This window comes from Carcharodon carcharias, chromosome 8 (assembly GCF_017639515.1).
Source record: "Carcharodon carcharias isolate sCarCar2 chromosome 8, sCarCar2.pri, whole genome shotgun sequence".
Classification (NCBI taxonomy): domain Eukaryota; kingdom Metazoa; phylum Chordata; class Chondrichthyes; order Lamniformes; family Lamnidae; genus Carcharodon; species Carcharodon carcharias.
This window is the reverse complement of record NC_054474.1, coordinates 110771699-110797387: the sequence shown is the minus strand read 5'-3', so window position 1 is coordinate 110797387 and position 25689 is coordinate 110771699. Positions and strand designations below refer to the sequence as shown.

At 45.6% G+C, this 25689-nt stretch overlaps 1 protein-coding gene across 2 annotated transcripts in view; it reads left to right on the top strand.

Annotated features, from left to right (window-relative positions):
- ssbp1 (single-stranded DNA binding protein 1) overlaps positions 1-20238 on the top strand; it is a 105192-nt gene extending 84954 nt beyond the window's left edge. For both annotated transcript variants that reach the window (XM_041194579.1, XM_041194580.1), the window contains exons 4-7: positions 1802-1942; positions 14501-14588; positions 15776-15864; positions 20009-20238. In XM_041194579.1, the coding sequence (XP_041050513.1) occupies positions 1802-1942; positions 14501-14588; positions 15776-15864; positions 20009-20052 (362 nt within the window). In that variant the 3' untranslated portion in view covers positions 20053-20238. The remainder of the gene's footprint in view (positions 1-1801; positions 1943-14500; positions 14589-15775; positions 15865-20008) is intronic.
- The last annotated feature ends 5451 nt before the right edge of the window (positions 20239-25689 follow it).

Below are 25689 nucleotides of genomic sequence, written 5' to 3'. Positions count from 1 at the left end.
AGATTCAAAAATAACAAGCGTATCATTTATGTATTGGAAACATGCAAGGAGTGGGAGATTGGGATCATTCCATCAATAATGTGTTTCCCAACTAAAATGTTAGCAAGAGCTGGGCCTAGAGGGGATCTCGTGGCAACACCATCTATTAGGGCATAGAAAGTGATATTAAAGCTGAACTCAACTGTGTGAGTTCAATGAATACAGATTCATAACTTGGCAGCGCATCTAGATCACCATGATATAGTGATGTGCTGCAAAAGTCTATGGTTTCTTTTTTTTATTCATTTACGGGATGTGAGTGTTGCTGGCCGGGCCAGCATTTATTGCCCATCCCTAATTGCCCTTGAGTGAGCTGCTTTCTTGAACCGCTGCAGTCCATATCGTGTAGATGCACCCACTTGTAGATAGTACACACTGCTGCTACTGTGAGTTGGTGATGGAGGGAGTGAATATTTGTGGATGTGGTGCCAATCAAGCGGGGCTGCTTTGTCCTGGATGTTGTCAAGCTTCTTGAGTGTTGTGGGAACTACACTCATCCAGGCAAATGGGGAGTATTCCATCACACTCCTGACTTGTGCTTTGTGGATGGTGGACAGGCATTGGGGAGTCAGGAGGTGGGTTACTCATTGCAAGATTCCTAGCCTCTGACCTGCTCTTGTAGCCACAGTATTTATATGGCTAGTCCAGTTCAGTTTACGGTCAATGTTAACCCCCAGGATGTTGAGAGTGGGGAATTCAATGATTGTAATGCCATTGAATGTCAAGGGACGATGGTTAGATTCTCTCTTGTTGGAGATGGTCATTGCCTGGCACTTGTGTGGTGCGAATGTTACTTGCCACTTGTCACTTATCACAGCCCAAGCCTGGATATTGTCCAGGTCTTGCTGCATTTGGACATGGACCATTTCAGTATCTGAGGAGTTGGGGACATTTAGCAGTGTGAGCAGGGTCCGGGCATGAAAACATTGACCAGTGACCAGGGCCTGGGAATGGGGACATTGACCAGTGACCAGGGCCCGGGCATGGGGACATTGACTAGTGTGAGCAGGGTCTGGGCATGGGGATATTGATCATTGACTAGTGTGAGCTGGGTCTGGACATGGGGACATTGACCAGTGTGGGCAGGGTCTGGCATGGGGACATTGACCAGTATGAGCAAGGTCTGGGCATGGGGACGTTGACCATTGACCAGTGTGAGCAAGGTCTGGGCAGGGGGACATTGACTAGTGTGAGCAGGGCCTGGGCATGGGAACATTGACCAGTGTGGGCAGGGTCTGGGCATGGGGACATTGACCAGTGTGAGTAGGGTCTGGGCATGGGGACATTGACCATTGACTAGTGTGAGCAAGGTCTGGGCATGGGGACATTGACCATTGACCAGTGTGAGCAGGGTCTGGGCATGGGGACATTGATGAGTGTGGGCAGAGTCTGGGCATGGGGACATTGACTAATGTGAGCAGGGCCTAGGCATGGGGACATTGACCAGTGTGGACAGAGCCTGGGCATGGGGACATTGACCAGTGTGGGCAGGGTCCGGGCACAGGGACATTGACCTGTGTGGGCAGGGTCTGGGCACGGGGACATTGACCTGTGTGGGCAGGGTCCAGGCATGGGCACCTTAACCTGTGGGGGCAGGATCCGTCCATGTGGCCGTTCACACTGCAGTGTGAGTGAACTTGTTCCTGCGTGTTGAAACGCATTTTCACTTCACTCCATAGTGCTCCTTTGCCAAATGTTTTCTGCTAGGATTTGGCATTTCCTGTAAGCTGCTGACATTTTCCTTGTGTTTCTTCCTTTGCAGCCTTGAACCGGGTGCAGCTGCTCGGCCGTGTTGGGCAGGACCCTGTGATGCGACAGGTCGATGGGAAGAATCCTGTTACAATATTCTCTTTGGCAACAAATGAGATGTGGCGATCAGGAGACAGTGATACCTTCGCATCAGGTAGTGATGCTCAATGTTAAAACCTTTACAGTCCCCTCGGAATAATGTCTGCTAACAGCCTGAGTGATGTGTATTTTTTCATTTATTCCTTGGATATGAGTGTCTGTAGGGCTGAAGCTGGCAGCCAACCCAGCATTTAAAAAAAACATTAATGAGGATTTTAAGAAGGCAAATGACCTTAATATTACACTGCCTACGCCATCATGCAGTTAACATGCATACGTGGGTAAGTATGCTCTGAACCGAAGAAGCCGGGAGGATGGGGGTACCTCCTTCAGTGCCTAGGATATGGGGGGTGCACACCGGAGACGCACACACCCCCCTGACCCTCCCTAGGATGATACCCAGCTTTCTGTCTTCCCACCTGACATCATTGCTCTCTTCTTCCTGGGGCTAGCTGCTGTCCTAGCCGTGCCCATTGCTGATGGGACTGCTAGAGCTGCTGGCCAGTCATATCTTGAGAACGGGACATCCTCCCACTGAGGGGCAGAAATCTAACAGAATTACCTGGAAAAACTCAGCAGGTCTTGCAGCATCGGTGGAGAAGAAAAGAGTTGACGTTTCGAGTCCTCATGACCCTTCAACAGAACTGAGTGAATATTAGGCGAAGGGTGAAATATAATCTGGTTTAAGGTGGGCGGTGGGTAGTGTGGTTGTAGGGACAAGCAAGCAGTGATAGGAGCAGATAATCAAAAGATGTCACAGACAAAGGAACAAAGAGATGTTGAAGGTGGTGATATTACCTAAACGAATGTGCTAATTAAGAATGGATGGCAGGGCACTCAAGGTACAGCTCTAATGGAGGTGGGGTGGAAAGACTAGCAGGGCATACAAGATTTAAAATTAATGGAAATAGGTGGGAAAAGAAAAATCTATATAAATTATTGGATAAAACAAAAAGAAGGGGGAAGAAACGGAAAGGGGGTGGGGATGGAGGAGGGAGTTCAAGATCTAAAGTTGTTGAATTCAATATTCAGTCCGGAAGGCTGTAAAGTGCCTAGTCGGAAGGTGAGGTGCTGTTCCTCCAGTTTGCGTTGGGCTTCACTGGAACAATGCAGCAAGCCAAGGACAGACATGTGGGCAAGAGAGCAGGGTGGAGTGTTAAAATGGCAAGCGACAGGGAGGTTTGGGTCTTTCTTGCGGACAGACCGCAGGTGTTCTGCAAAGCGGTCGCCCAGTTTACGTTTGGTCTCTCCAATGTAGAGGAGACCGCATTGGGAGCAACGAATACAGTAGACTAAGTTGGGGGAAATGCAAGTGAAGTGCTGCTTCACTTGATAGGAGTGTTTGGGCCCTTGGATGGCGAGGAGAGAGGAAGTGAAGGGGCAAGTGTTGCATCTTTTGCGTGGGCATGGGGAGGTGCCATAGGTGGGGGTTGAGGAGTAGGGGGTGATGGAGGAGTGGACCAGGGTGTCCCGGAGGGAACGATCCCTACGGAATGCCGCCGGGGGTTGAAGGGAAGATGTGTTTGGTGGTGGCATCATGCTGGAGTTGGCGGAAATGGCGGAGGATGATCCTTTGAATGCGGAGGCTGGTGGGAGGACAAGGGGGACCCTATCATGTTTCTGGGAAGGAAGAGAAGGCGTGAGGGCGGATGCGCGGGAGATGTACCGGACACAGTTGAGGGCCCTGTCAACGACCGTGGGTGGAAAACCTCGGTTAAGGAAGAAGGAGGACATGTCAGAGGAACTGTTTTTAAAGGTAGCAGATGCGACGGAGCCGAAGGAACTGAGAGAATGGCATGGAGTCCTTACAGGAAGCGGGGTGTGAGGAGCTGTAGTCGAGGTAGCTGTGGGAGTCAGTAGGCTTGTAATGGATATTGGTGGACAGTCTATCACCAGAAATTGAGACAGAGAGGTCAAGGAAGGGAAGGGAAGTGTCAGAGATGGACCATGTGTAAATGATGGAGGGGTGGAGATTGGAAGCAAAATTAATAAATTTTTCCAAGTCCCGACGAGAGCATGAACCAGCACCAAAGTAATCGTCGATATACCGGAGAAAGAGTTGTGGGAGGGGGCCGGAGTAGGACTAGAACAAGGAATATTTCACATACCCCATAAATAGACAGGCATTGCTGGAGCCCATGCGGGTACCCATAGCCACACCTTTTATTTGGAGGAAGTGAGAGGAGTTAAAGGAGAAATTATTCAGTGTGAGGACAAGTTCAGCCAGACGGAGGAGAGTAGTGGTGGATGGGCATTGTTCGAGCCTCTGTTCGAGGAAGAAGCTAAGGGCCCTCAGACCATCCTGGTGGGGGGTGGAGGTGTAGAGGGATTGGACGTCCATTGTGAAGAGGAAGCGGTTGGGGCCAGGGAACTGGAAATTGTTGATGTGACGTAAGGTGTCAGGGGAATCACGGATGTTGGTGGGAAGGGACTGGACAAGGGGAAAGAGAAGGGAGTCAAAATAACGAGATAATAAGATTATTCCTCATCACCTTGGAAACTTGGAAATATTACATTTGGTTCCCTCATCCAAATCATTGACATATATTGTGAACAGCTGGGACCCAAGCACTGTTCCCTGCGGTACCCCACTAGTCACCGCCTGCCACTCTGAAAAAGACCTTTTTATTCCCACACTCTGTTTCCTGTCTTCTAACCAATTCTCAATCCATATTACCCCCGATCCCATGTGCTTTAATGTTAACCTCTTATGTGGGACTTTTATCCAAAGCTTTCTGAAAATCCAAATACACAACATCCACTGGTTCTCCCTTATCTATTTTGCTAGTTACATCCCCAAAAAACTCCAGTAGGTTTGTCAAACATGATTTCCCTTTCATAAACCCAAGTTGACTTTGTCTAACCCGTTAATATTTTCTAAGTGTTCTGTTATCACATCCTTTATAACAGACTCTATCATTTTCCCTGCTACTGCTGTTAGGCTAACCAGCCTGTAATTCGCTGCTTTCCCCCTCCCTCCTTTTTTAAATAGTGGGGTTATGTTAGCTACCCTCCAATCTGCTCGGATTGTTCCAGGATCCACAGAATTTTGGAAGCTGACAACCAATACATCCCCTATTTCCATGGCCACCTCCTTTAGTACCCAGGGATGTAGATTATCAGTCCCTGGGGATTTATTGGCTTTCAGTCCCATGAATTATTGATTTAGTAATACTAATTTCCTTCAATTCCTCCTTCTCACTAGACCTTTGGTTCCCTAGTATTTCTGGCTTAACCTATGTTACGACTGAGATGGGAGGAGTGCACTGACTGCCTCTAGTCCCACAACTCACAGCATTTATTTAAATGATTTTTCCAGCTACTTATACAGCCAAATATGTGCTTTGCTAATGAATCTCAGAATAAGCAATCAATGCCCAGGTTTTTTCAATAAACAATAAAATTATTAGTTTACTATAAAACCAGACTTGTCAATAGAAGACAAAGCCTAATGACATACAGTATGAAATATGGAAGTATAATAATTAAGCTTTCTAAATACCCTAACTTACTCTCACTCTCCCTCACAAACACACACACACGAATAAAAAAATAAAAATAGAGGAATTCTGGCAAAGGTTAAAGTCAATGGTTCAAGGGAAAATGACAGATGATGGAATCTTTGAAATAGTGTCCGGGTTATACAGCGCTGGCCTGTGAAACACTTGACTCTTGCACTGGTTTTCAGGCAGGTTCGGGGAACACTCGAGGGTACTCAATTCCAGAACGTAGAGCATCTCAGGAGCAGCTTCTATTCGCTTCCAGCTGTGGACTAGCTCCTGGACTGCAAAAAAGTCTCTTATTCACATAAGCAGTTGGCCCTTTTTTCCCAAAGCAAAACCAGAACCAATTTTTAAACACAGTTTTCTAGGCATGGTTTTTTTTTTTCAAAACCATTAACCACCATGGTGACCCCTTTTGTAAACAGTCCACTGGGGTCGAGAAGTTTCCAGCTTCTTTAAAGCTGCTTAATTACTTTTTCCTGTAAAATGCTGTCTTTTCCAGGAACCGATGTCCTGCATTAACACTTTAAGGGACAGTGTCTTTTAAAAACACAAATTCTTCCGGAATGTTCTTAGTCCTTGACAATGAACCATTTTTTTGAGATTAAAGTGTTCATGACAGGTAACTTCCTTTTGTACTCTGTGCCTCTATCAATAAAGGCTAGGACACAGTATGTTTTTTTAACTGCACTCGCCACCTATGCTGCCAACTTCAATGACCTATGCACATGTGCACCCAGGTCCCTTTACTCCTGAACACCAGTTAGAATTGTGCCCTTTATTTTATATTGTCTCTTCACGTTCTTCCTACAAAAATGAACCACTGCACACTTCTGCATTAAATTTCATCCCTCACTTGCCTGCCCATTCCACCAATTTGTCTGTGTCTTTTTGAAGTTCCACACGATCCTCCTCAAAGTTCTCAAAATTTCCAAGTTTTGTATCTGCAAATCTTGAAATTGTGCCTCATTCACCAAAGTCTAGGTCATTACCTGTGAGAAGAACAGTCGGAGAGATGGACCGATCAGCTACTCAGAACCAGCCCACGCTGAGTTCGAACGGAGAGTGCGAAGGACAAATTGTGACATCACAGGAAAGAAGCAATTTGGTTGGTTGGAGAATAAGCTAGCTGTTTGGTGAGTATCTGGTGAGTATCTATAAGTGTTTAAGGTTTATTCTATTCCTAAGGTTTAAAATAAAGTAGGAACTGTACTTTTTGGTAAGGTTTGTTAAGTAGGGCCAACTAAAATAATTTCCTACTTGGATAAAACAGCGAGAGATCCAAGGTTAAAACAGCGAGAGATCCAAAGATAAAACAGCGAGAGCTCCGGGGATAAAACAGCGAGAGTTCCAGGGATAAAACAGGGAGAGTTCCGGGGATAAAACAGGGAGAGTTCCGAGGATAAAACAGGGAGAGTTCCGGGGATAAAACAGGGAGAGTTCCGGGGATAAAACAGGGAGAGTTCCGGGGATAAAACAGGGAGAGTTCCGGGGATAAAGCAGGGAGAGTTCCGGGGATAAAGCAGGGAGAGCTCCGGGGATAAAGCAGGGAGAGCTCCGGGGATAAAGCAGGGAGAGCTCCGGGGATAAAGCAGGGAGAGCTCCGGGGATAAAGCAGGGAGAGCTCCGGGGATAAAGCAGGGAGAGCTCCGGGGATAAAGCAGGGAGAGCTCCGGGGATAAAGCAGGGAGAGCTCCGGGGATAAAGCAGGGAGAGCTCCGGGGATAAAGCAGGGAGAGCTCCGGGGATAAAGCAGGGAGAGCTCCGGGGATAAAGCAGGGAGAGCTCCGGGGATAAAGCAGGGAGAGCTCCGGGGATAAAGCAGGGAGAGCTCCGGGGATAAAGCAGGGAGAGCTCCGGGGATAAAGCAGGGAGAGCTCCGGGGATAAAGCAGGGAGAGCTCCGGGGATAAAGCAGGGAGAGCTCCGGGGATAAAGCAGGGAGAGCTCCGGGGATAAAGCAGGGAGAGCTCCGGGGATAAAGCAGGGAGAGCTCCGGGGATAAAGCAGGGAGAGCTCCGGGGATAAAGCAGGGAGAGCGCCGGGGCCAAGACGGCGAGAGATCAAGAGAGCAGCCAAGTGGAGAGACAGTTGGGAATTGAAAACAGCATGAATACAGAAATAAAATTTCTAAACAAGCACACAGAAAGTAAGAACTTATAGTTACAGGAGATGGAGCTCATTTGTGAGTAAGGGGAAAGAATTTCTACTTTCTACTAATCTTCAGTTTGTTGTTAGTAAAAGAATATGATTAAAGTAAGTTAAAGTAACTAAAGTTTTAAGCAAAAGAGTGACTTAAAAGTTTAAGGTTAAAGGATGACAGGATGTCCTGTGGCATGAGGGGAGTCGTGGACGCTTCTCGTGACCCACACAAGCCCATGTGCAGGAAGCGTCACCGGTTGCACAAGCTTGAGCTCCACGTTTCAGAGCTTGAGCCACTGCTGGAGTCACTGAGGTGCATCTGTAAGGCAGAGAATTATGTGGATAGCATATTCAGCGAGGTGGTCACACCGCAAGTTAGGGGCAAGCAGGCAGATAGGGAATGGATGACCGTCAGGCAGTCTAAGAAAAACAGGCAGGTAGTGCAGGAGCCCCCAGATGACCCGCTCACTAACTGGTTTTCCACACTGGATATCAGTGAGGGCGATAGATCCTTGGAGGAATGTAACAAGAGCCAAGCCCGTGGCACCACGGATGGCCCAGCTGTACAGGAGGGGAGGAAGTAGAGTGGAAGGGCAGGACTGATAGGGGATTCTTTAGTTTGGAAACAGACAGGAGTTTCTGCAGCCATCAACGTGACTCCAGGATGGTTTGTTGTCTCCCTGGTGTCAAGATCAAGGATGTTACAGCACAGCTGCAGGACATTCTTGTGGGGGAGGGTGAACAGCCAGAGGTCATGGCCCACACTGGTACTAATGACAGAGGTAGGAAGGAGGATGTGGTCCTGCAATCGTAACTTAGGGAGCTAGGTAGAAAATTAGCAAGCAGGACGTCTAAAGTAGTAATCTCCAGATTACTCCCAGTGCCACGTGCAATTGAGTAGAGGAATAGGAGGATAAGACAGATGAATGCATGGCTGGAAAGATGGTGCAGGAGGGAGGGCTTTAGACTCCTGGGACACTGGAACTTACTCTGGGGAGATGGCACCTGTACAAGCCAGATGGGTTGCATCTGAACAGAGCCGGGACTGAGTTTCTTGAGGTGGTTGTGCTAGTGGGAGGATTTAAACTAACTCAACAGGGGTGTGGGAACCAGGAGAGGATATTAAAAAGTAATACCAGGGTGCATGGAATACTGAGAGTGGCAGATAGCACTAAAATGGAGAATAGTAAGTTAATAGATGGAGTTTGGAGTAAGGGAACAAGTAATGAAGTCTAATCAGGGTTACACTGCATGTTTGTGAATGCACAGAGTATAGTTAATAAATTAGGGTGTTACAGGCACAGATTGCCTTGTGGGATTATGATGTTGTAGCGATAATGGAGACCTGGCTTAAGGAAGGGCAGATATGGGTGTTAAATCTTCCTGGTTACAAGGTGTTCAGAAAAGAAAGGAAAGGGAAAACAGGAGGAGGAGTGGCGTTTTTGGTTAAGGAGAGTATTGCAGTTCAGAGGATTCAAGGACGGAATCGATTTGGCTGGAGCTAAGGAATAAGAAGGGTGCAATTACATTTCTCAGTGTAATATATAGACCACCAGCTAGGGGGAAGGATATAGAGGAACAAATCTACAAGGAAATTACAGAGAGGTGTAAACATCATAGAGTAGTTATAAAGGGGGACTTTAATACCCGTATATAGACTGTTATAGTGATAGTGTAAGGGGCAGTGAGGGTTAAGCGTTCCAAGATTGTGTTCAGGAGAATTTCCTACAGCAGCATGTGTCCAGTTCAACAAGAAAGAAGGCACTGTTCGACCTAGTTCTTGGGAATGAGGTGGGCCAAGTAGATAAGTGACAGTGGGGAAACAGTTAAGGGACAGTGATCATTGTATCATAAGGTTTGGGATGATGGTGGAAAAGGATATTGGTCAATCCAGCATAAGAGTAATCAACTGGCAGAGAGCGGACTTCAATGGCGCATGAATGGAGCTGGGCCGGATAGCTGGAACCAAAGGTTGGCATGAAAAACTGTAACTGAGCAATAGGCTGCCTTCAAAGAGGAGATGGTTTGGGCACAGTCAAGGTATGTTCCCTCAAAAGGGAAGGGTAGGACAAACTAAACAGTCAAGTCAGAGAGCGTACAACTGCATTAAGCTTCAAGGGAGTAAGGCAAGGCTGGATGCCCTCTACTTTAATGCCAGGAGTATTACAGGTAAAACGGATGAGTTAAGGGTGAGGATTGACACGTGGAATTGTGATATAGTAGCCATCACTGAGACGTGGTTGAGGGAAGGGCAGGATTGGCAGCTCAACATTCCAGGATATAGAATCTTCAGGCGAGACAGGGAAGGGAGTAAAAGAGGAGGAGGCATTGCATTATTAGTTAAGGAGTCAGTTACTGCAGTAAGGAGAGATGATATCTTGGAGGGGGCATCGAATGAAGCTTTGTGGGTGGAGCTTAGGAATAAAAAAGGGGCAGCCACATTGTTAGGTGTTTATTATAGACCACCAGATAGTCAGTGGGAAATTGAGGAGCAAATTTTTGTGCACAATTTGTGGAGGTGTGTAAAAACAATAACAATAGGATAATTATATTAGGTGATTTCAACTTTCCCCACATTAATTTGGATAGACATAGTGTTAAGGGCTTGGATGGAGTGGATTTCTTGAAATGTGTACAGAAGAACTTTTTAGGTCAATATGTTGAGGGTCCAACAAGTGCTGGTCCTAATTCTGGGGAATGAAGCTGGACAGGTGGCTGAGGTGGTGGTGGACAAGCATTTTAGCGATAGCAACCACAACATAGTACAGTTTAAGTTTGTTATGGACAAAGAAATCGACAAGTTGCAAAAAACTGTTTTGGATTGGGGGAGAGTAGATTTTAGTAAAATAAGGCAGGATCTGGCCAAGGTAGACTGCGAACAGTTACTTGTGGGGAAATCTACAGAGGAACAGTGGGGAGTGTTCAAAAAGGAAATAGGGAGAGTACAGGCTCAACATGTTCCCTCTAGGGTGATAGGAGGGAGTAGCAAGCCCAGAGAACCATGGATGACCAGAGGTATTCAGGTTAAGATGAGAAGGAAAAGAGAGGCTTTTAGCAGGTACAAAGGATGCAAATCAGCGGAGGCATTAGTGAACTACAGAAAGTGCAGGATGGAGCTTAAGAAAGCAATTAGGAGAGCAAAGAGGGGATATGAGAAAGCTCCGCCTGGTAAAAGTAGGGAAAATCCCAAGATATTCTATAAGTATATCAATAGGAAGAGGATAAGCAGGGAAAGAGTAGGGCCCAAAAGGGATCAAGGGAGCAATCTATGGGTGGAGCCAGAGGACATCGCTAGAGTGTTGAATGAATACTTCACATCCGTCTTCACCCAAGAGAATGAGGATGAAGGTATCGAACTCGGGGAGAGAGACTGCTTAATTTAAGCAAATTTATACAGGGGGTGACAAGGTATTAAAGGTGTTGGTAGGCTTAAAGGGGGACAAATCTCCAGGTCCAGATGATTTGTGTCCCAGACTGCTGAGGGAGGCAAGAGAGGAGATCACAGGGGCTCTGACCCAAATTTTTAATTTCTCTCTGGCCACGGGGGAGGTGCCAGAGGACTGGAGAACGGCTAATGTAGTACCGCTATTTAAGAAGGGTTGTAGAGATAAGCCAGGGAACTACAGGCCAGTGAGTCTCACGCCAGTGGTGGGGAAACTATTGGAGAAAGTTCTGAAGGAGTGTATCTATCTCCACTTGGAGAGGCAAAGTTTGTTCAGGGATAGTCAGCAAGGCTTTGTCAGAGGGAGGTCATACCTAACAAATTTGATTAATTTTTTTGAGTAGGTGACCAGGTGTGTAGATGAGGGTAGTGCAGTTGATGTAGTCAATATAGATTTCAGCAAAGCCTTTGACAAGGTCCCACATGGGAAACTTGTAAAGAATGCAAATGCACATTGTATACAAGGTAATTTGATCAGATGTAGGAGACAGAGGGTGATGACGGAAGGATGCTTTAATGACTGGAAGCCAGCGTCCAGTGGCGTACCACAGGGATCTGTTCTCGGTCCCCTATTATTCGTCATTTATATAAATGACATAGATGTCTATGTGGGGGGTAGGATTAGTAAGTTTGCGAATGACACAAATATTGGCCAAGTGGCTAACAGTGAGGTTGAGTGTCTTGGGCTACAGGAAGATATAGACGGGATGGTCAAATGGGCAGATAAGTGGCAGATGGAACTTAACCCTGAAAAGTGTGAGCTGATACACTTTGGATGGAGTAATTTGACAAGTAAGTACTCAATGAATGGCATGACACTAAGAAGTTCTGAGGAACAAAGGGACCTTGGCATGTGTGTCCATAGACCTCTGAAGGCGAAGGGGCATGGTAGTGGGGTGGTGAAAAAGGCATATGAGCCTTTATCAATCGAGGCAAAGATTACAAAAGTAGGGAGATCATGTTGGAATTGTATAGAACCTTGGGGAGGCCACAGCTGGAGTACTGTGTGCAGTTCTGGTTGCCACATTGTAGGAAGGATGTGATTGCACTAGAAGGGGTGCAGAGGAGATTCACCAGGATGTTGCCTGGGATGAAACACTTAAGTAATGAAGAGAGGTTGGATAGACTTGGGTTGTTTTCGTTGGAGCAGAGAAGACTGAGGGGCGACCTGATCGAGGATAGGGAGCAGCTGTTCCACTTAGTTGAAGGGTCAGTCACGAGGGGACACAGGTTCAAAGTGAGGGGCAGGAGGTTTAGGGGGGATGTGAGGAAAAACTATTTTACCCAGAGGGTGGTGACGGCCTGGAATGCGCTGCCTGGGAGAGTGGTGGAAGCGGGTTGCCTCACATCCTTTAAAAAGTACCTGGATGAGCACTTGGCACGTCATAACATTCAAGGCTATGGGCCAAGTGCTGGTAAATGGGATTAGGTAGGTAGGTCAGGTGTTTCTCACGTGTCGGTGCAGACTCGATGGGCTGAAGGGCCTTTTCTGCCCTCTGTGATTCTATGTGATAGTGTCACCTGAGGGGACGTGTTTTAAAGTTTTAAAACCTTTATTTAAAAGTTTAACACTGAAACATATCTCCTTGAGGCACCTCTGTGCCTCAGGGAGATCACTGCACTCTTTTGCATGAAAGAGTGCAGGGAACCACTCAGGGAAATCCCCCCGCCGCCCGCACAGCGCTTCCAGGTGAGCATCACACTAGGCAGGCCTTAATTGGACCGCCCACGTAAAATAGCAGCACGCACCCCTTCAGGGGTGCTGATCGGATTCACGCTCGCCCCCACACACCCTGATGAGGGGAAATTTCAGCCCACTATTTCTTTTTAGTCCTGCTATGGCTACCATTCCAGGTCTGACTTTAACAGGGTTTTTGTGAATCTGTAAAGATAAAGGTATTTTTACTCAATGTCTATGCTTAACCATTTATATGCTGATTGCAAAGAATCCAGTCTGCCAGGCATTCTTGAATTTTAAACATAAAGTCTTTATTGAGCTAAAAACCCACTCATATAAAGATATTTATAAAAGGTAAATCCCATGTCTGACCTTCGCAATACATGCATGCATGGAGCTGGAGTCACTGTGGAGTGCCAGGGAAGATGGAAATTCATACACACATGGTTCCCAGCTGCCCACCAATGATGTAAAAGAAACCCTTGAGATTGAGAGGTGACCTTATTGAAACATATTCGATCCTGAGGGAACTTGACAGGATAGATGCTTTAAGGATGTTTTCCCTTGTGGGAGAAACTAGAACTAGGGGACACAGTTTAAAAATAAAGGGTATCCCATTTAAGACAGATGAGAAAAAAATATTCTCCCAGAGGGTCATGAGTCTTTGGAACTCTTCCCCAGAGAGTGGAGGAGGCAGGATCATCGAATATTTTTAAGGCAGAGGTAGATAGATTCTTGACTAACAAGAGAGTCAAATGTTATCGGGGATGGGGGGATGTGGAGTTGAGATCACATTCAGATCAGCCATGATATTATTGAATGGCGGAGCAGGCTCAAGGGGTCAAATGGCCACCTCCTGCTCCTAATCGTATGTTCATATGTTCACGCTATTCCCTCTTTTAACAATCTAGCTAGTGCCCGCTTTTTTGCCCACATGCTCTTTTATCCACCCGGCTCCGCTCTCTCTCTCTCTTGTTCTTCCTCGCCTTCTATTATCATCAGGCTCCACTCTCACTCTTGCTCTTCCTCGCTCTCTTCTACCCTCCTGGCTCCACTGTCAGTCTCGCACTTTCTCACCTTCTTTTGTCTCCAGCTTCCAATCTCAGTCTCGCTCTTTCACCCTCCCAGCTCCGCTCTCACTCTTGCTCTTCCTTGCACTCTATCCTCCATACTGCACTCTCACTTTTTCTCGTGCTCTTCTATCCTCCAAGCTCTGCTCTCAGCCTCAATCTTTCTCGTACTCTTTTATGTTCTGTAATCCACTCTCAGTCTCGCCTTTTCTTGCACTCTTTTAACTTCATGGCTCGATCTCCTCCTCCCCCGACCCCCGGCTCTACTCTCTGCTCTTGGCTCCGTTCTCCCAAAAGGGCAAATTTCAAACGCTTATTCAGGTCAAATGTATTTGAAGTGAATGAGAAAGAGGAAGGTTTTATAGATGAGGTGCAAACTTGAGAGTCACCAACAACTGCAGCCTGCATTTCTGATTTGTGGGGAAACTTTTCCCTCATAAGCTCCCTTCATTTCGGATTCATTGCTTCCCCATAATCCCTGCCCGTAACTGCCCTACTATTCCGTTCACTCCCTCCCATCACTACCATTCTCTCTTTTCCTTTGAACTACTCATTCTCCATTCTGCACTAAGACTGCTTTTTCCTCCCACGGATGGACGATGAGAGGCCCAGGTCAGTTTCGTGGGACTAAACAAACAGAACCTGTGCATGATGAGACAGATGCCATTATTCGAAGACTCATATCATTCGCACTATGAGCATCATTTGGGCACTCTGTGATGTGTATCAGGCTGAACAATGAAGAATGATTTGGTAAAGTTGTTGTTAAATTATTGCAGGTGACATCAGCCAGAAGACAACATGGCATCGAATTTCCATATTCAGACCAGGCTTGAGGGATTTGGCGTATCAGTATGTGAAGAAGGGGTAAGTGAACTCACATTATATTCACTCTCCTGAGCCGAGGTTGGATCTCAGATGTTGGGAGATGTTCACTCTATTTCCATTTCACCATCAAAAATGAGTGGACAGAATTACAGAATGATTACATCACAGAAGGGGGCCATTCAACCCATCATGTCTGCGCTGGCTCCCTGAATGAGCATGTCATCTAGTGCCATTCCACCTCCTTCACCCCTAGCTCTGTACATTCTTCCTTTTGACATAATAACCCAATTCCCTCTGGAATGCCTCCACTGAAGCAGCTTCTACTGTACTCAGGCAGGGTGTACCAGATCCTAACCACTCGCTGCGTGAAAAAGTTCTTCATGTCACTATTGCTTCTTTTGCCAATCACCTTAAATCTGTGCCTCTAATTCTCAATCCTTCACCCAATGAAAACAGTTTCTTCCTATCTACTCTGTCCAAACCCCTCATTATTTCAAATGCCTCTATCAAATCTCTTCTCATCCTTCTCTTCTCATCCTTCTCTTATAGGAAAACAGTCCTAACTTCTCCAATCTATCTTCATAACTGAAGTTCTTTGCCCCTGGAATCATTCTCGTGAATCTTTTTTGCACTCTCTCCAATGCCTTCACATCCTTTTTAAAGTGTGATGCCGGAAATGGACGCAACACTCCAGTTGAGGCCGAAACAGTGTTTTATCCAGGTTTAACATTCCGCCCCAATGGTACAGCTCCCACTCTCTCCAGTACTGGTTCCAGTGCCCCGTGAATCGAAACCCATTTTTCTTACACCGATCTTTGAGCCATTCATTTAACTTTCCAATCTTATTTACCCTAAGCCAATTTGCTCATGGCTTCGATAATAATTCAGAGATTATTATCTTTGTGGTTCTGTTTTTAAATTTAGCCCCTAGCTACTCATATTCCCTTAATAGAAGCTCTTTCCTATGTTGTTGATACTCACGTGGACCACAACTTTATCCTTTCCCAGCCATTCCCAGTTCCTCTCCAGCCCTGAGGACATGTTCTTACACCTGGCACTGGGCAGAGAACACAGCCTTGGGGACTGAAGCTGAGGCACAGAACCTTGTGATGAATTTCCTTTCCTCTCAGAATGGAGCCCTGGGAATGCCTCTCTCTCTGATTGTCTGCCATGGATTTTCTGGTGCTGCTTCTGCTGGTATTATTTCTCACTCTTTTCCTGAGCAGGGCGAGAATTTATGTGGAGGGGAAACTAGACTATGGTGAATACGTGGATAAGAGCAACGTTCGGAGACAGGCAACTACTGTGGTGGCAGGTGAGCCCTTCCCAGTTACCTCCGACTTAAATCAGTCAAATAAAGAGAACTGAGGGTAGAAAGAGAATATATGAGGAAATATTAATGGGTAACATCAAGAGGAACACTAAATTCTCTTTCCCCTGTCTTTTCTCCACAGTCCTGCAAATTTTTATCCTGCATTCCCAGTTCCCTCTTAAAGTTGTTATTGAATCTGCTTCTGCCACCATTCATCATGTCAATCAGATCCCGACAAGGACTCAATGGGCCAAACAGTCTCCTTCTATGCTGTACCGACTCTGTGTCACTCTATGACACATACCATTTGAGGCAGCGAATCCCAAGTCATGGCAACGAGCTGCAAAGAACAGAATCACAGAATGGTAACCGCATAGAAGGAGGCCAATCGGTCCTTCATGTCTGCACCGGCTCTCTGAATGAGCAATTCACCTAGTGCCATTCCCTGCCTTCTCCCTGTAGCTCTGTACATTCTTTCTTTTCACATAATTCCCTCTTGACTGCCTCCATTGAATCTGCCGCCCCCACACTGTCAGGCAGGATATTCCAGATCCTAACCACTCGCTGTGTGAAAAAGTTTCTTCTCATGTCACTATTGCTTCTTTTGCGAATCACCTTAGATTTGTGCTTCTGATTCTTGATCTTACCCCAGTAGGAACAGTTTCTCCCTATCTACTCTGTCCAAACCGCTCATGATTTTGAACACCTCTGTCAAATCTCCTCTCATCCTTCTCTTCTCATATGAAAAGTCCAAACTTTTCCAATCTATCTTCATAACTGAAGTTCCTCATCCCTGGAATCATTCTCATGAATCTTTTCTGCACTCTTAATGCCTTCATATCTTTCCTAAAGTGTGACACCCAGAACTGGATGCAATACTCCTGTTGAGGCTGAACCAGTGCTCTATACAATCTTAACATAACTTCCTTGCTTAAATACTCTGTACCCCTATTAATAAAGCCCAGGATACTGTTTGCTTTATTAACCACCCTCTCAATCTGTCCTGCCACATTCAATGATCTAAGCAAATATAGGTCTCTCTGCCCTACAGTTTATTTTACATTGCCTCTTCATGTTCTTCTTACCAAGGTGAATCACTTCCCACTTCTCTTCATTAAATTTCATCTGTCACTTGTCCTCTCATTCCACCAACTTGTCTATGTTCTTTCTGAAGTTCTACACTATACTCCTCACAGTTTACAAAATTTCCAAATTTTGAAGTTGTGCCCTGTACGCCACAGTCTAGGTCATTAATATATATCAGGAAGAGCAAGGGCCCCAACACAGACCCCTGGGGAACTCCAAACTTTCCTCCAGCTGAAAAACATCTATTAACCATTACTCTCTGTTCCCTGTTACTCAGCCAATTTTGTATCCATGTTGCTTCCCTTTTATTCCATGAGCTATAACTTTGATCACAAGTCTGTTGTGTGGCACTATTTCAAATGTCTTTTGGAAATCCATGTACATCACATCAGCAGCATTACCCTCATCAAGTTAGTTAAAATTGTTTCCAGAAGGTTCCCCACCACCAAGGTTAAATTGACTGTCCTGCTGTTACTGAACTTATCTTTACACCTTTTTTAAGTCCTCTTGAGTTGAAGGATGACTGGAAAATTATGGCCAGTACCTCTGCAATTTCCATTCTCACTTCCCTCAGTATCCTCGGATGCATCTCATCCAGTCCTGGTGCCTGATCCACTTTAAATGCAGGCAGTCATAGAAGCATAGAAAATAGGAGCAAGAATAAGTCATTCAGCCCTTTTGAGCCTGCTCCGCCAATCAATATGATCATGGCTGACCCTCTATCTCAACGCCGTACTCCCACTCTCTCCCCATACCCCTCGATGCCTTTAGAGTCCAAAAATCTATCTATTACTTCTTAAATATATTCAGTCACTTGGCCTCCACAGCCTTCTGTGGTAGAGAATTCCACAGTTCACAACCTCCGAATGATGAGGTTTCTCCTCATCTCAGTCCTAAATGATCTACCCCGTATCCTGAGACTGTCACCCCTTGTTCTAGACCCCCCTGCTAGAGGAAGTATCATCCCTACATCTAGTCTGTCCATCCCTGTCAGAATTTTATATGTTTTAATGAGATAAGAACATAAAAAGTAGGAGCAGGAGCAGGCTCCTCAAGCTCGCCCTGCCATTCAATAAGATCATGGCTGATCTGCCCAGGCCCCAACTCCTCTTTCATTCCAGCTCCTCTTATCCTCAACTCCCCGATATTTCAAAAATCTATCCGCCACCTCTTTAAATACTTTCAGTGGTTCACAACTGTCAGAGAATTCCAGACATTCACTACCCTCTGAGAGAAGAAATTCCTTTGTATCTCAATTACAGAATAAGGGGACATTCCTTTGAAACTATGTCCCCTAGTTCGAGGCTCCCCCACTAGTGGAAACAACTTCTCAACATCTAGTCTGTCAAGCCCCCTCAGAATCTTGTACATTTCAATAAGATCACCCCTCATTCTTCTAAACTCTAATGAATAAAGGCCTAAACTGTTTAGCCGTTCTTGATAAGTCAACCCCTTCATCCCAGGAATCAGCCTAGTGAATCTCTTTTGAATACCAGTATATCCTTTCTTAAATACAGGGACCAAAACTGTACACAGTCCTCCAGGTGCAGCCTCACTAACACCCTATACAGTTGTAACAAGACTTCCTTATTTTTAAACTTCAGCCCCCTAGCTATACAGGTCAAAATTCAATTTGCCTTCTTAATTACTTGCATGCTAACTTTTTATGTTTCATGCACAAGTACATCCAGATCCCACTGTGCATGAACTTTTTTGAAGTCTCTCTCCATTTAAATAATAGTCTGCCTTTTGATTCTTCCTACCAAAGTGCATGACCTCACACTTTCCTACATTAAACTCCATCTGCCAAGTTTTTGCCCACTCACTCAACCTATCTATATCCCCTAGCAGATTCCTTATGCCCTCATCACTACATGCTCTCCCACCTATTTCCATATCGTCAGCAAATTTGGATACATTACATTCTGCTCCCTCCTCCAAACCATTAATATACATAGTAAATAATTGAGGCCCTAGGATTGATCCTTGTGGCACTCCACTAGTTACGTCTTTCCAACCTGAAAAAAACCCATTAATCCTGACTCTCTGTCTCCTCTGAATCCTCAGTCCATGCTAATACATTACCCCCAATACCGTGAGTTCCTATCATGTTCAATAACCTTTTATGTGGCACCTTATAGAATGCCTTCTGGAAATCCAAATGCACTTCATCTACCAGTTCCCCTTTATCAACTCTGCTTGTTATACCCTCAAAGAACTCCAGCAAATTTGTCAAACGTGATTTCCCTTTCACAAAACCATGTTGACTCTGTTTGATTGTGTTAAGCTTTTCTAAATGTCCTGCTATTTCTTCCTTAATAATGGACTCTAGCGTTTTCCCAATGACAGACGTTAGGCTAATTGGCCTATAGTTTTGTTCTTTTTGTCTCTCTTCCTTCTGGAACAGGGGTGTCACATTAGCAGTTTTCCAAACTGCTGTGACCTTCCAGGAATCCAGTGAGTTCTGGAATATTTCCACCAATGCCTCCAATATCTCTGCAGCCACTTCCTTTAAAACCCTTGGGTACAGGCCATCAGGTCCTGGCGACTTGTCTGCCTTTAGTTCCATTAGTTTCTCAAATACTTTGTCCCTCGTGATAGAGACTGTTACAGATCTTTCCTCCCATTAGCTCCTTCCTTATCTGATAGCTTTGGGATGTTTATAGTGTCCTTGGTCAATATTACACTTAGTGTAATTGGTCACTTAAGGATCTCAATAAACCTAAACATGGGCAGGCTCGTGGGCATGTTACCCAGCCCCAATATTATGGGAACAGGGTTGGGGGTTGGTGAAAAGGCAATGGCTAGCTACCTGACAAATTTTACATGACCCCCTTGCTGAAAACACGTAAACACTGTAAAATCCAGCTCATCATTCCGGAGATCCCTATGGAAGACTCGGTCATCTTGAAGATTGGGCTGTTAGGACTTGCACTTGAGACTGTCTAAGATATGAAATAATCAGTTTAGAAAAGGCCTAAAATTCAAGCAGTAAAATGGCATTTTACTATTCACCAAATTTTCCTGTTTCACTGATTTGTTGTTGTTTTTTCCTTTACAGATAATATAATATTTTTAAGTGACTCTATCAAAGAGAAGGTCTAGCCAGAAGGTCTCCCCCACCCCTCAGACCTGACCTTTAATTATTTTCTATCTCTCTGTTTATCACTGTCAATTGGACTCCAGCATTGGGGTGTATTGTTGTTACTTTCTCAATGGATCATGTGAATTTTGATATTTTGATTATCGTTCAGTGTGCTGAGATTGCAATAAAGCGATAGTTGATCACTTTAACTGTGTCCTGTCCTGTCCTGTCCTTCATTCACGTGCTGAGGTAATATCTGTGGATCAAGTTGTGGTTTACAGTTATGATTATCAAAGAGACTAATGTGCTCTGTAGCTCAGCTTGGTGGTAACACTCTCTGTGTCACCTGAGACCTATTGCTAACTCTTGCCTCTGTGTAAGAGACCTGAGCCCATATTTCTGGCTGGCAGTCCAATGCAGTGCTGAGTGCACTGTCAGAAGCGATGTTAAATTGAGGCCCTTTCTGCACTCTGTGGTGGACGTAAACAATCCTATGGTATCATTGGAAAATCATCAAGGGATTTCTCCAGAATGTGATGCCAGGTGGATAATTCAGCTGAGAACCAGGCTGAATGTAAAAGGTTCACAGGTGAAGTGAAAAAGCAAGTAAGATAAGCAAAGGGAGAGGATGAAAAGAGATTGGCAGCTAACATAAAAAGGAATCCCAAAATCTTTTATAGGCACAGAAATAATAAAAGGATGGCAAAAAGTCCTGTGGGGCCGATTAGAGACAAAAAAGGGGATTTATGCATGGGGGATGGGGACATAGCTGAGGTATTAAATGAATACTTTGCATTTGTCTTTACCAAGGAAGAATTTGCTACCCAGGTCATGGTGAAAGAGGAGGTAATCTGGACACTTGAAGGGTTTAAAATTGATAAAGAGCAGGTATTGGACAAGTTGTCTGTATTTAACAAAAACAAAAAATGCTGTAAAATCTCAGCGGGTCTGACAGCATCTGTGGGGAGAAAGACAGTTAACGTTTCGAATTTGTATGACTATTCTTCAGAACTAAAGAGAAGTAAAAATGTGGTGAAATATATATTGTTTAAGGTGGGGTTGAACAGGTAAAGCTGGATAGAAGGGTGGAGGCAAAGGAGAGATTGCAACAGATGTCATAAACCAAAGGTGAAAGGGTTGTTAATAGAGGTGCTAATGGTGACATTAAGAGGTAGAAAGCAGGATGAGCAAGTGACAGATGGCCCTAGTGGGAGCAGGGTTGGGGGGAGAGGATAGTGTGGGGCAGAAAAGATCAAGATATGCTAAAAGGTGGGGATAAAACAATGAATGGGAATAATTTTTTAAAAATAATAATAATAGAAATAGGTGAGAAAAATATATATACATAAAAATTAAAAAATAAATATTTGAAAAACGGGGATCAAAAAAGGGGGTGAGAATGGAGGAGAGAGTTCATGATCTGAAGTTGCAGAACTCAATATTAAGTCCGGAAGGCTGTAAAGTGTCTAATCGAAAGATGAGGTGCTGTTCCTCCAGTTTGTGTTGAACTTCACTGAAACATTGCAGCAGGCCAAGTAGGGACATGTGGGCATGAGAGAAGGGTGGTGTGTTGAAATGGCAAGCGACAGGGAGGTCTGGGTCATGCTTGCGGACAGACTGAAGGTGTTCTGCAAAGCGGTCACCCAATCTGCGTTTGGTCTCTCCAACGTAGAGGAGAGCGCATTGGGAGCAGCAAATACAGTAGACTAAATTGAGGGAAGTCCAAGTGAAGTGCTGCTTCGCTTGAAAAGTGTGTTTGGACCCTTGGACAGTGAGGAGGGGGGAAGTAAAGGGACAGGTGTTGCACTTTCTGCAATTGCATGGGAATGTGCTGTGGGAGGGGGTTGAGGTGCTGGGGGTGATGGAGGAGTGGACCAGGGTGTCCTGGAGGCAATGGTGCCTACAGAATGCTGACGGGGGGTGTGAAGGGAAGATGTGTTTGGTGCCATCATGCTGGAGTTGGCGGAAATGGCGGAGGATGATCCTTTGAACATGGAGGCTGGTGGGGTGAAAAGTGAGGACTAGGGGACCCTATCATGGTTGTGGGAGGGAGACGAAGGTGTGAGGGCAGAGGCATGAGAGATGGGTCAGATACAGTTGAGGGCCCTGTCAACCACAGTGTGGAGGAAACCTCGGTTAAGGAAGAGGAAGACATGTCAGTAGCACTGTTTTGGAAAGTGGTATCATCAGAACAGGTGCGACGGAGGCGAAGGAACTGAGAGAATGCGATAGAGTCCTTACAGGAAGCAGGGTGTGAGGAGCTGTAGTCGAGGTAGCTGTGGGAGTCGGTCGGCTTGTAATGAATATTGGTGGACAGTCTATCACCAGAAATTGAGACAAAGAGATCAAGGAAGGGAAGGGAAGTGTTGGAGATGGACCAAGTGAATGTGATGGAAGAGTGGAAATTGGAAGCAGAATTGATTAATTTTTCCAGGCCCAGACGAGAGCATGAAGCGGCACCAAAACAGTCATCAATGTACCGGAGAAAGAGTTGTGGGAGGGGGCCTGAGTAGGACTAGAACAAGAAATGTTCCACATACCCCATAAAGAGACAGGCAAAACTGGGGCCCATCTGGAGGAATTGAGACAAGATTAAGGAGAAATTGTTCAGTGAGAGAACAAGTTCAGCCAGACGGAGGAGAGTGGTGGTGGATGGGGATTGTTCAGGCTTCTGTTCAAGGAAGAAGCGGAGAGCCCTCAGACCATCCTAGTGGGGGATGGAGGTGTAGAGGGATTGGACGTCCATGGTGAAGAGGAGGCAGTTGGGGCCAGGGAACTGGAAATTGTTGATATGACAGGGCATCAGAGGACTCATGGATATACGTGGGAAGAGACTGGGCAAGGTGAGAGAGAACGGAGTCAAGATAGGAAGAAATGAGTTCTGTGGGGCAGGAACAGGCTGAGACAATCCGTCTACCGGGATAGTCCTGTTTGTGGATTTTGGAGAGGAGGTAGAACCAGGCCGTCCGAGGTTGGGAGATTATGAGGTTGGAAGCTGTGGAGGGAAGATCTCCAGAGGAGATGAGGTCAGTGACAGTCCTGGAAACAATGGCTTGATGTTCAGTGGTGGGATCATGGTCCAGGGAGAGGTAGGAGGAAGTGTCTGAGAGTTGGCACTCAGCTTCTGCGAGGTGGAGGGTAAAATAAAGGGTACAATTCTAAAGGGGGTGCAGGATCAGAGGGACCTGGATGTTTATGACCATAATCATTAAAGGTGGCAGGACAAGTGGAGAGAGCAGTTAATAAAGCATACAGTATCCTAGGCTTTATTAATAGGGGCATAGAGTGTAAAAGGTTATGTTGAACTTGTATAAATCACTAGTTCAGCCTCAGCTGGAGTATTGCATCGGGTGCTGCATTTTAGGAAGGATGTGAAGGCATTAGATGGTGTCCAGAAAAGATTCATAAGAATGGTTTCATGGATGAGGAACTTCAGGTATGAAGATAGATTAGAGAAGTTAGGACTGTTTTCCTTGGAGAAGAGAATGTTGAGAGGAGATTTGATGGAAGTATTCAAAATCATGACGGGCCTGGACAGAGTAGCTAGGGAGAAACTGTTCCCAATAGTGAAGGATCGAGAACCAGAGTGATAGATTTAAGGTGTTTGGCAAAAGAAGCAAAAGCAATATGAGAAAAAATTTTCAAGCTGTGTCTGGTTAGGGTCTGGACTGCACTGCCTGATAGCGTGGTGGCGACGGGTTGAATCGAAGCATTTGAAAGGGAATTAGACAATTATCTGAAAAGGAAGAATGTGCAGGGTTACGGGAAGAAGGCAGCAGAATGGAACTAAATGAATTGCTCAGTGAAGCCCAACACAAACTGGAGGAACAACACCTCATCTTCCAACTAGGCACTTTACAATCTTCCGGACTGAATATTGAATTCAACAACTTTAGGTCTTGAGCTCCCTCCTCCATCCCCAACCCCTTGCTGTTTCCCCCTTCCTTTTTTTTCCAATAAATTATATAGATTTTTCTTTTCCCACCTATTTCCATTATTTTTAAATATTTTAAAATCTTTTATGCTCCCTCCACCCCCACTAGAGCTATGCCTTGAGTGCCCTACCATCCATTCTTAATTAGCACATTCGTTTAAATAATATCACCAACTTTAACACCTATGTGTTCTTTTGTTCTATTGTTGTTGACATCTTTTGATGATCTGCTTCTATCACTGCTTGTTTGTCCCTACAACCACACCCCCCCTCCACTTCTCTCTCTCTCTCTCTCTCCGCCCCCCCCCGCACACACCTTAAACCAGCTTATATTTCAACTCTTTCTTGGACTCGAACTCAAGTTCTGTCGAAGGGTCATGAGGACTCGAAACGTCAACTCTTTTCTTCTCCGCCGATGCTGCCAGACCTGCTGAGTTTTTCCAGGTAATTCTGTTTTTGTTTTAAATGAATTGCTCGTTTGGAGAGCCAGTGTAGATACGATGGGAAGAATGGCCTCCTTCTGCAATGTAACAATTCTGTGATTCTGCTTTAGAATTCGGAGCAGAAGTAGGCCACTCGGCCCCTTGAGCAATAAGATCATGGCTGATCTGACTGTAACCAGCCTAATAATCTTTCACCCCCTTGTTCATCAAGAACCTATCTAGCTCTGCCTTAAAAATATTCAAAGACTCTGCTTCCACCGCCTTTTGAGGAAGAGATCCAGAGACTCACCACCCTCTGAGAGGAAAAAATTCTCCTCATCTCTGTCTTAAATGAGCGACCCCTTATTTTTAAACAGTGACCCCCTAGTTCTAGATTCTCCCACAAGAGGAAACATCCTTCCATGTCTACCCTGTCAAGACCCCTCAGGATCTTTTATGTTTTCAATCAAATCGCCTTTTACTCTTCTAAATTCCAGTGGGTACAAACCTAACCTATCCAACCTTTCCTCATAAGGCAACCCACCCATTCCTGGCATGAGACTGGTAAACCTTCTCTGAACTGCTCCTAATGCATTTACATCTTTCTTTAAATAAGGAGACCAATACTGTACACAGTACTCCAGATGGAGGGCAGAATTTTCCCAGGATTGCACTAAGTGCAGTAGCGGGCGGGTAAAATGGTGTCCTACCCGTTGATGAAAATGACAGGTTTTCACATCATATCTTCCGGAGCCTGCCTCATTATATATTCACTCCCGTGAAACACGCCGTTTCCATGGCGGGTGGGCTCTCATTCGCCCACCCGCCATCACCCCGCTGTTGCATCACACCAGCCGCCATCTTTAAAAGGCAGCCGCTGGCAAAGCACTCATCAGCACCATGGCCAGCAAAGGGAAAAAGACTGTAGCCTCCCGCTTCAGCAACGGGTCCCCCAGCAACTGCTGGATGCTGTGGAGATCCACCGTGATGTCCTGTACCCCTGCTCTGGCCGCAGGATGGGCAGCAATGTCACTAACCTGGCTTGGGAGGCGGTGGCAGTGGTGGTCAGTGCGAATGCCCTGCAGAGGAGGACAGTCACCCAGGCCACAAGAAGATGAATGATCTCCTCCATTCCACCAGGGTAAGTCACTCTTTTCATCACTCCCAACTCTCTCACTCACAAACCCATCACACACCCACAGAGCCCCTCACTCACTGCCAGTTCAAGGGACATCACCATTCACTCTTTCACACACACCATCATTGTCCTCATTCCATCATGGGACAACTCACCACCCACA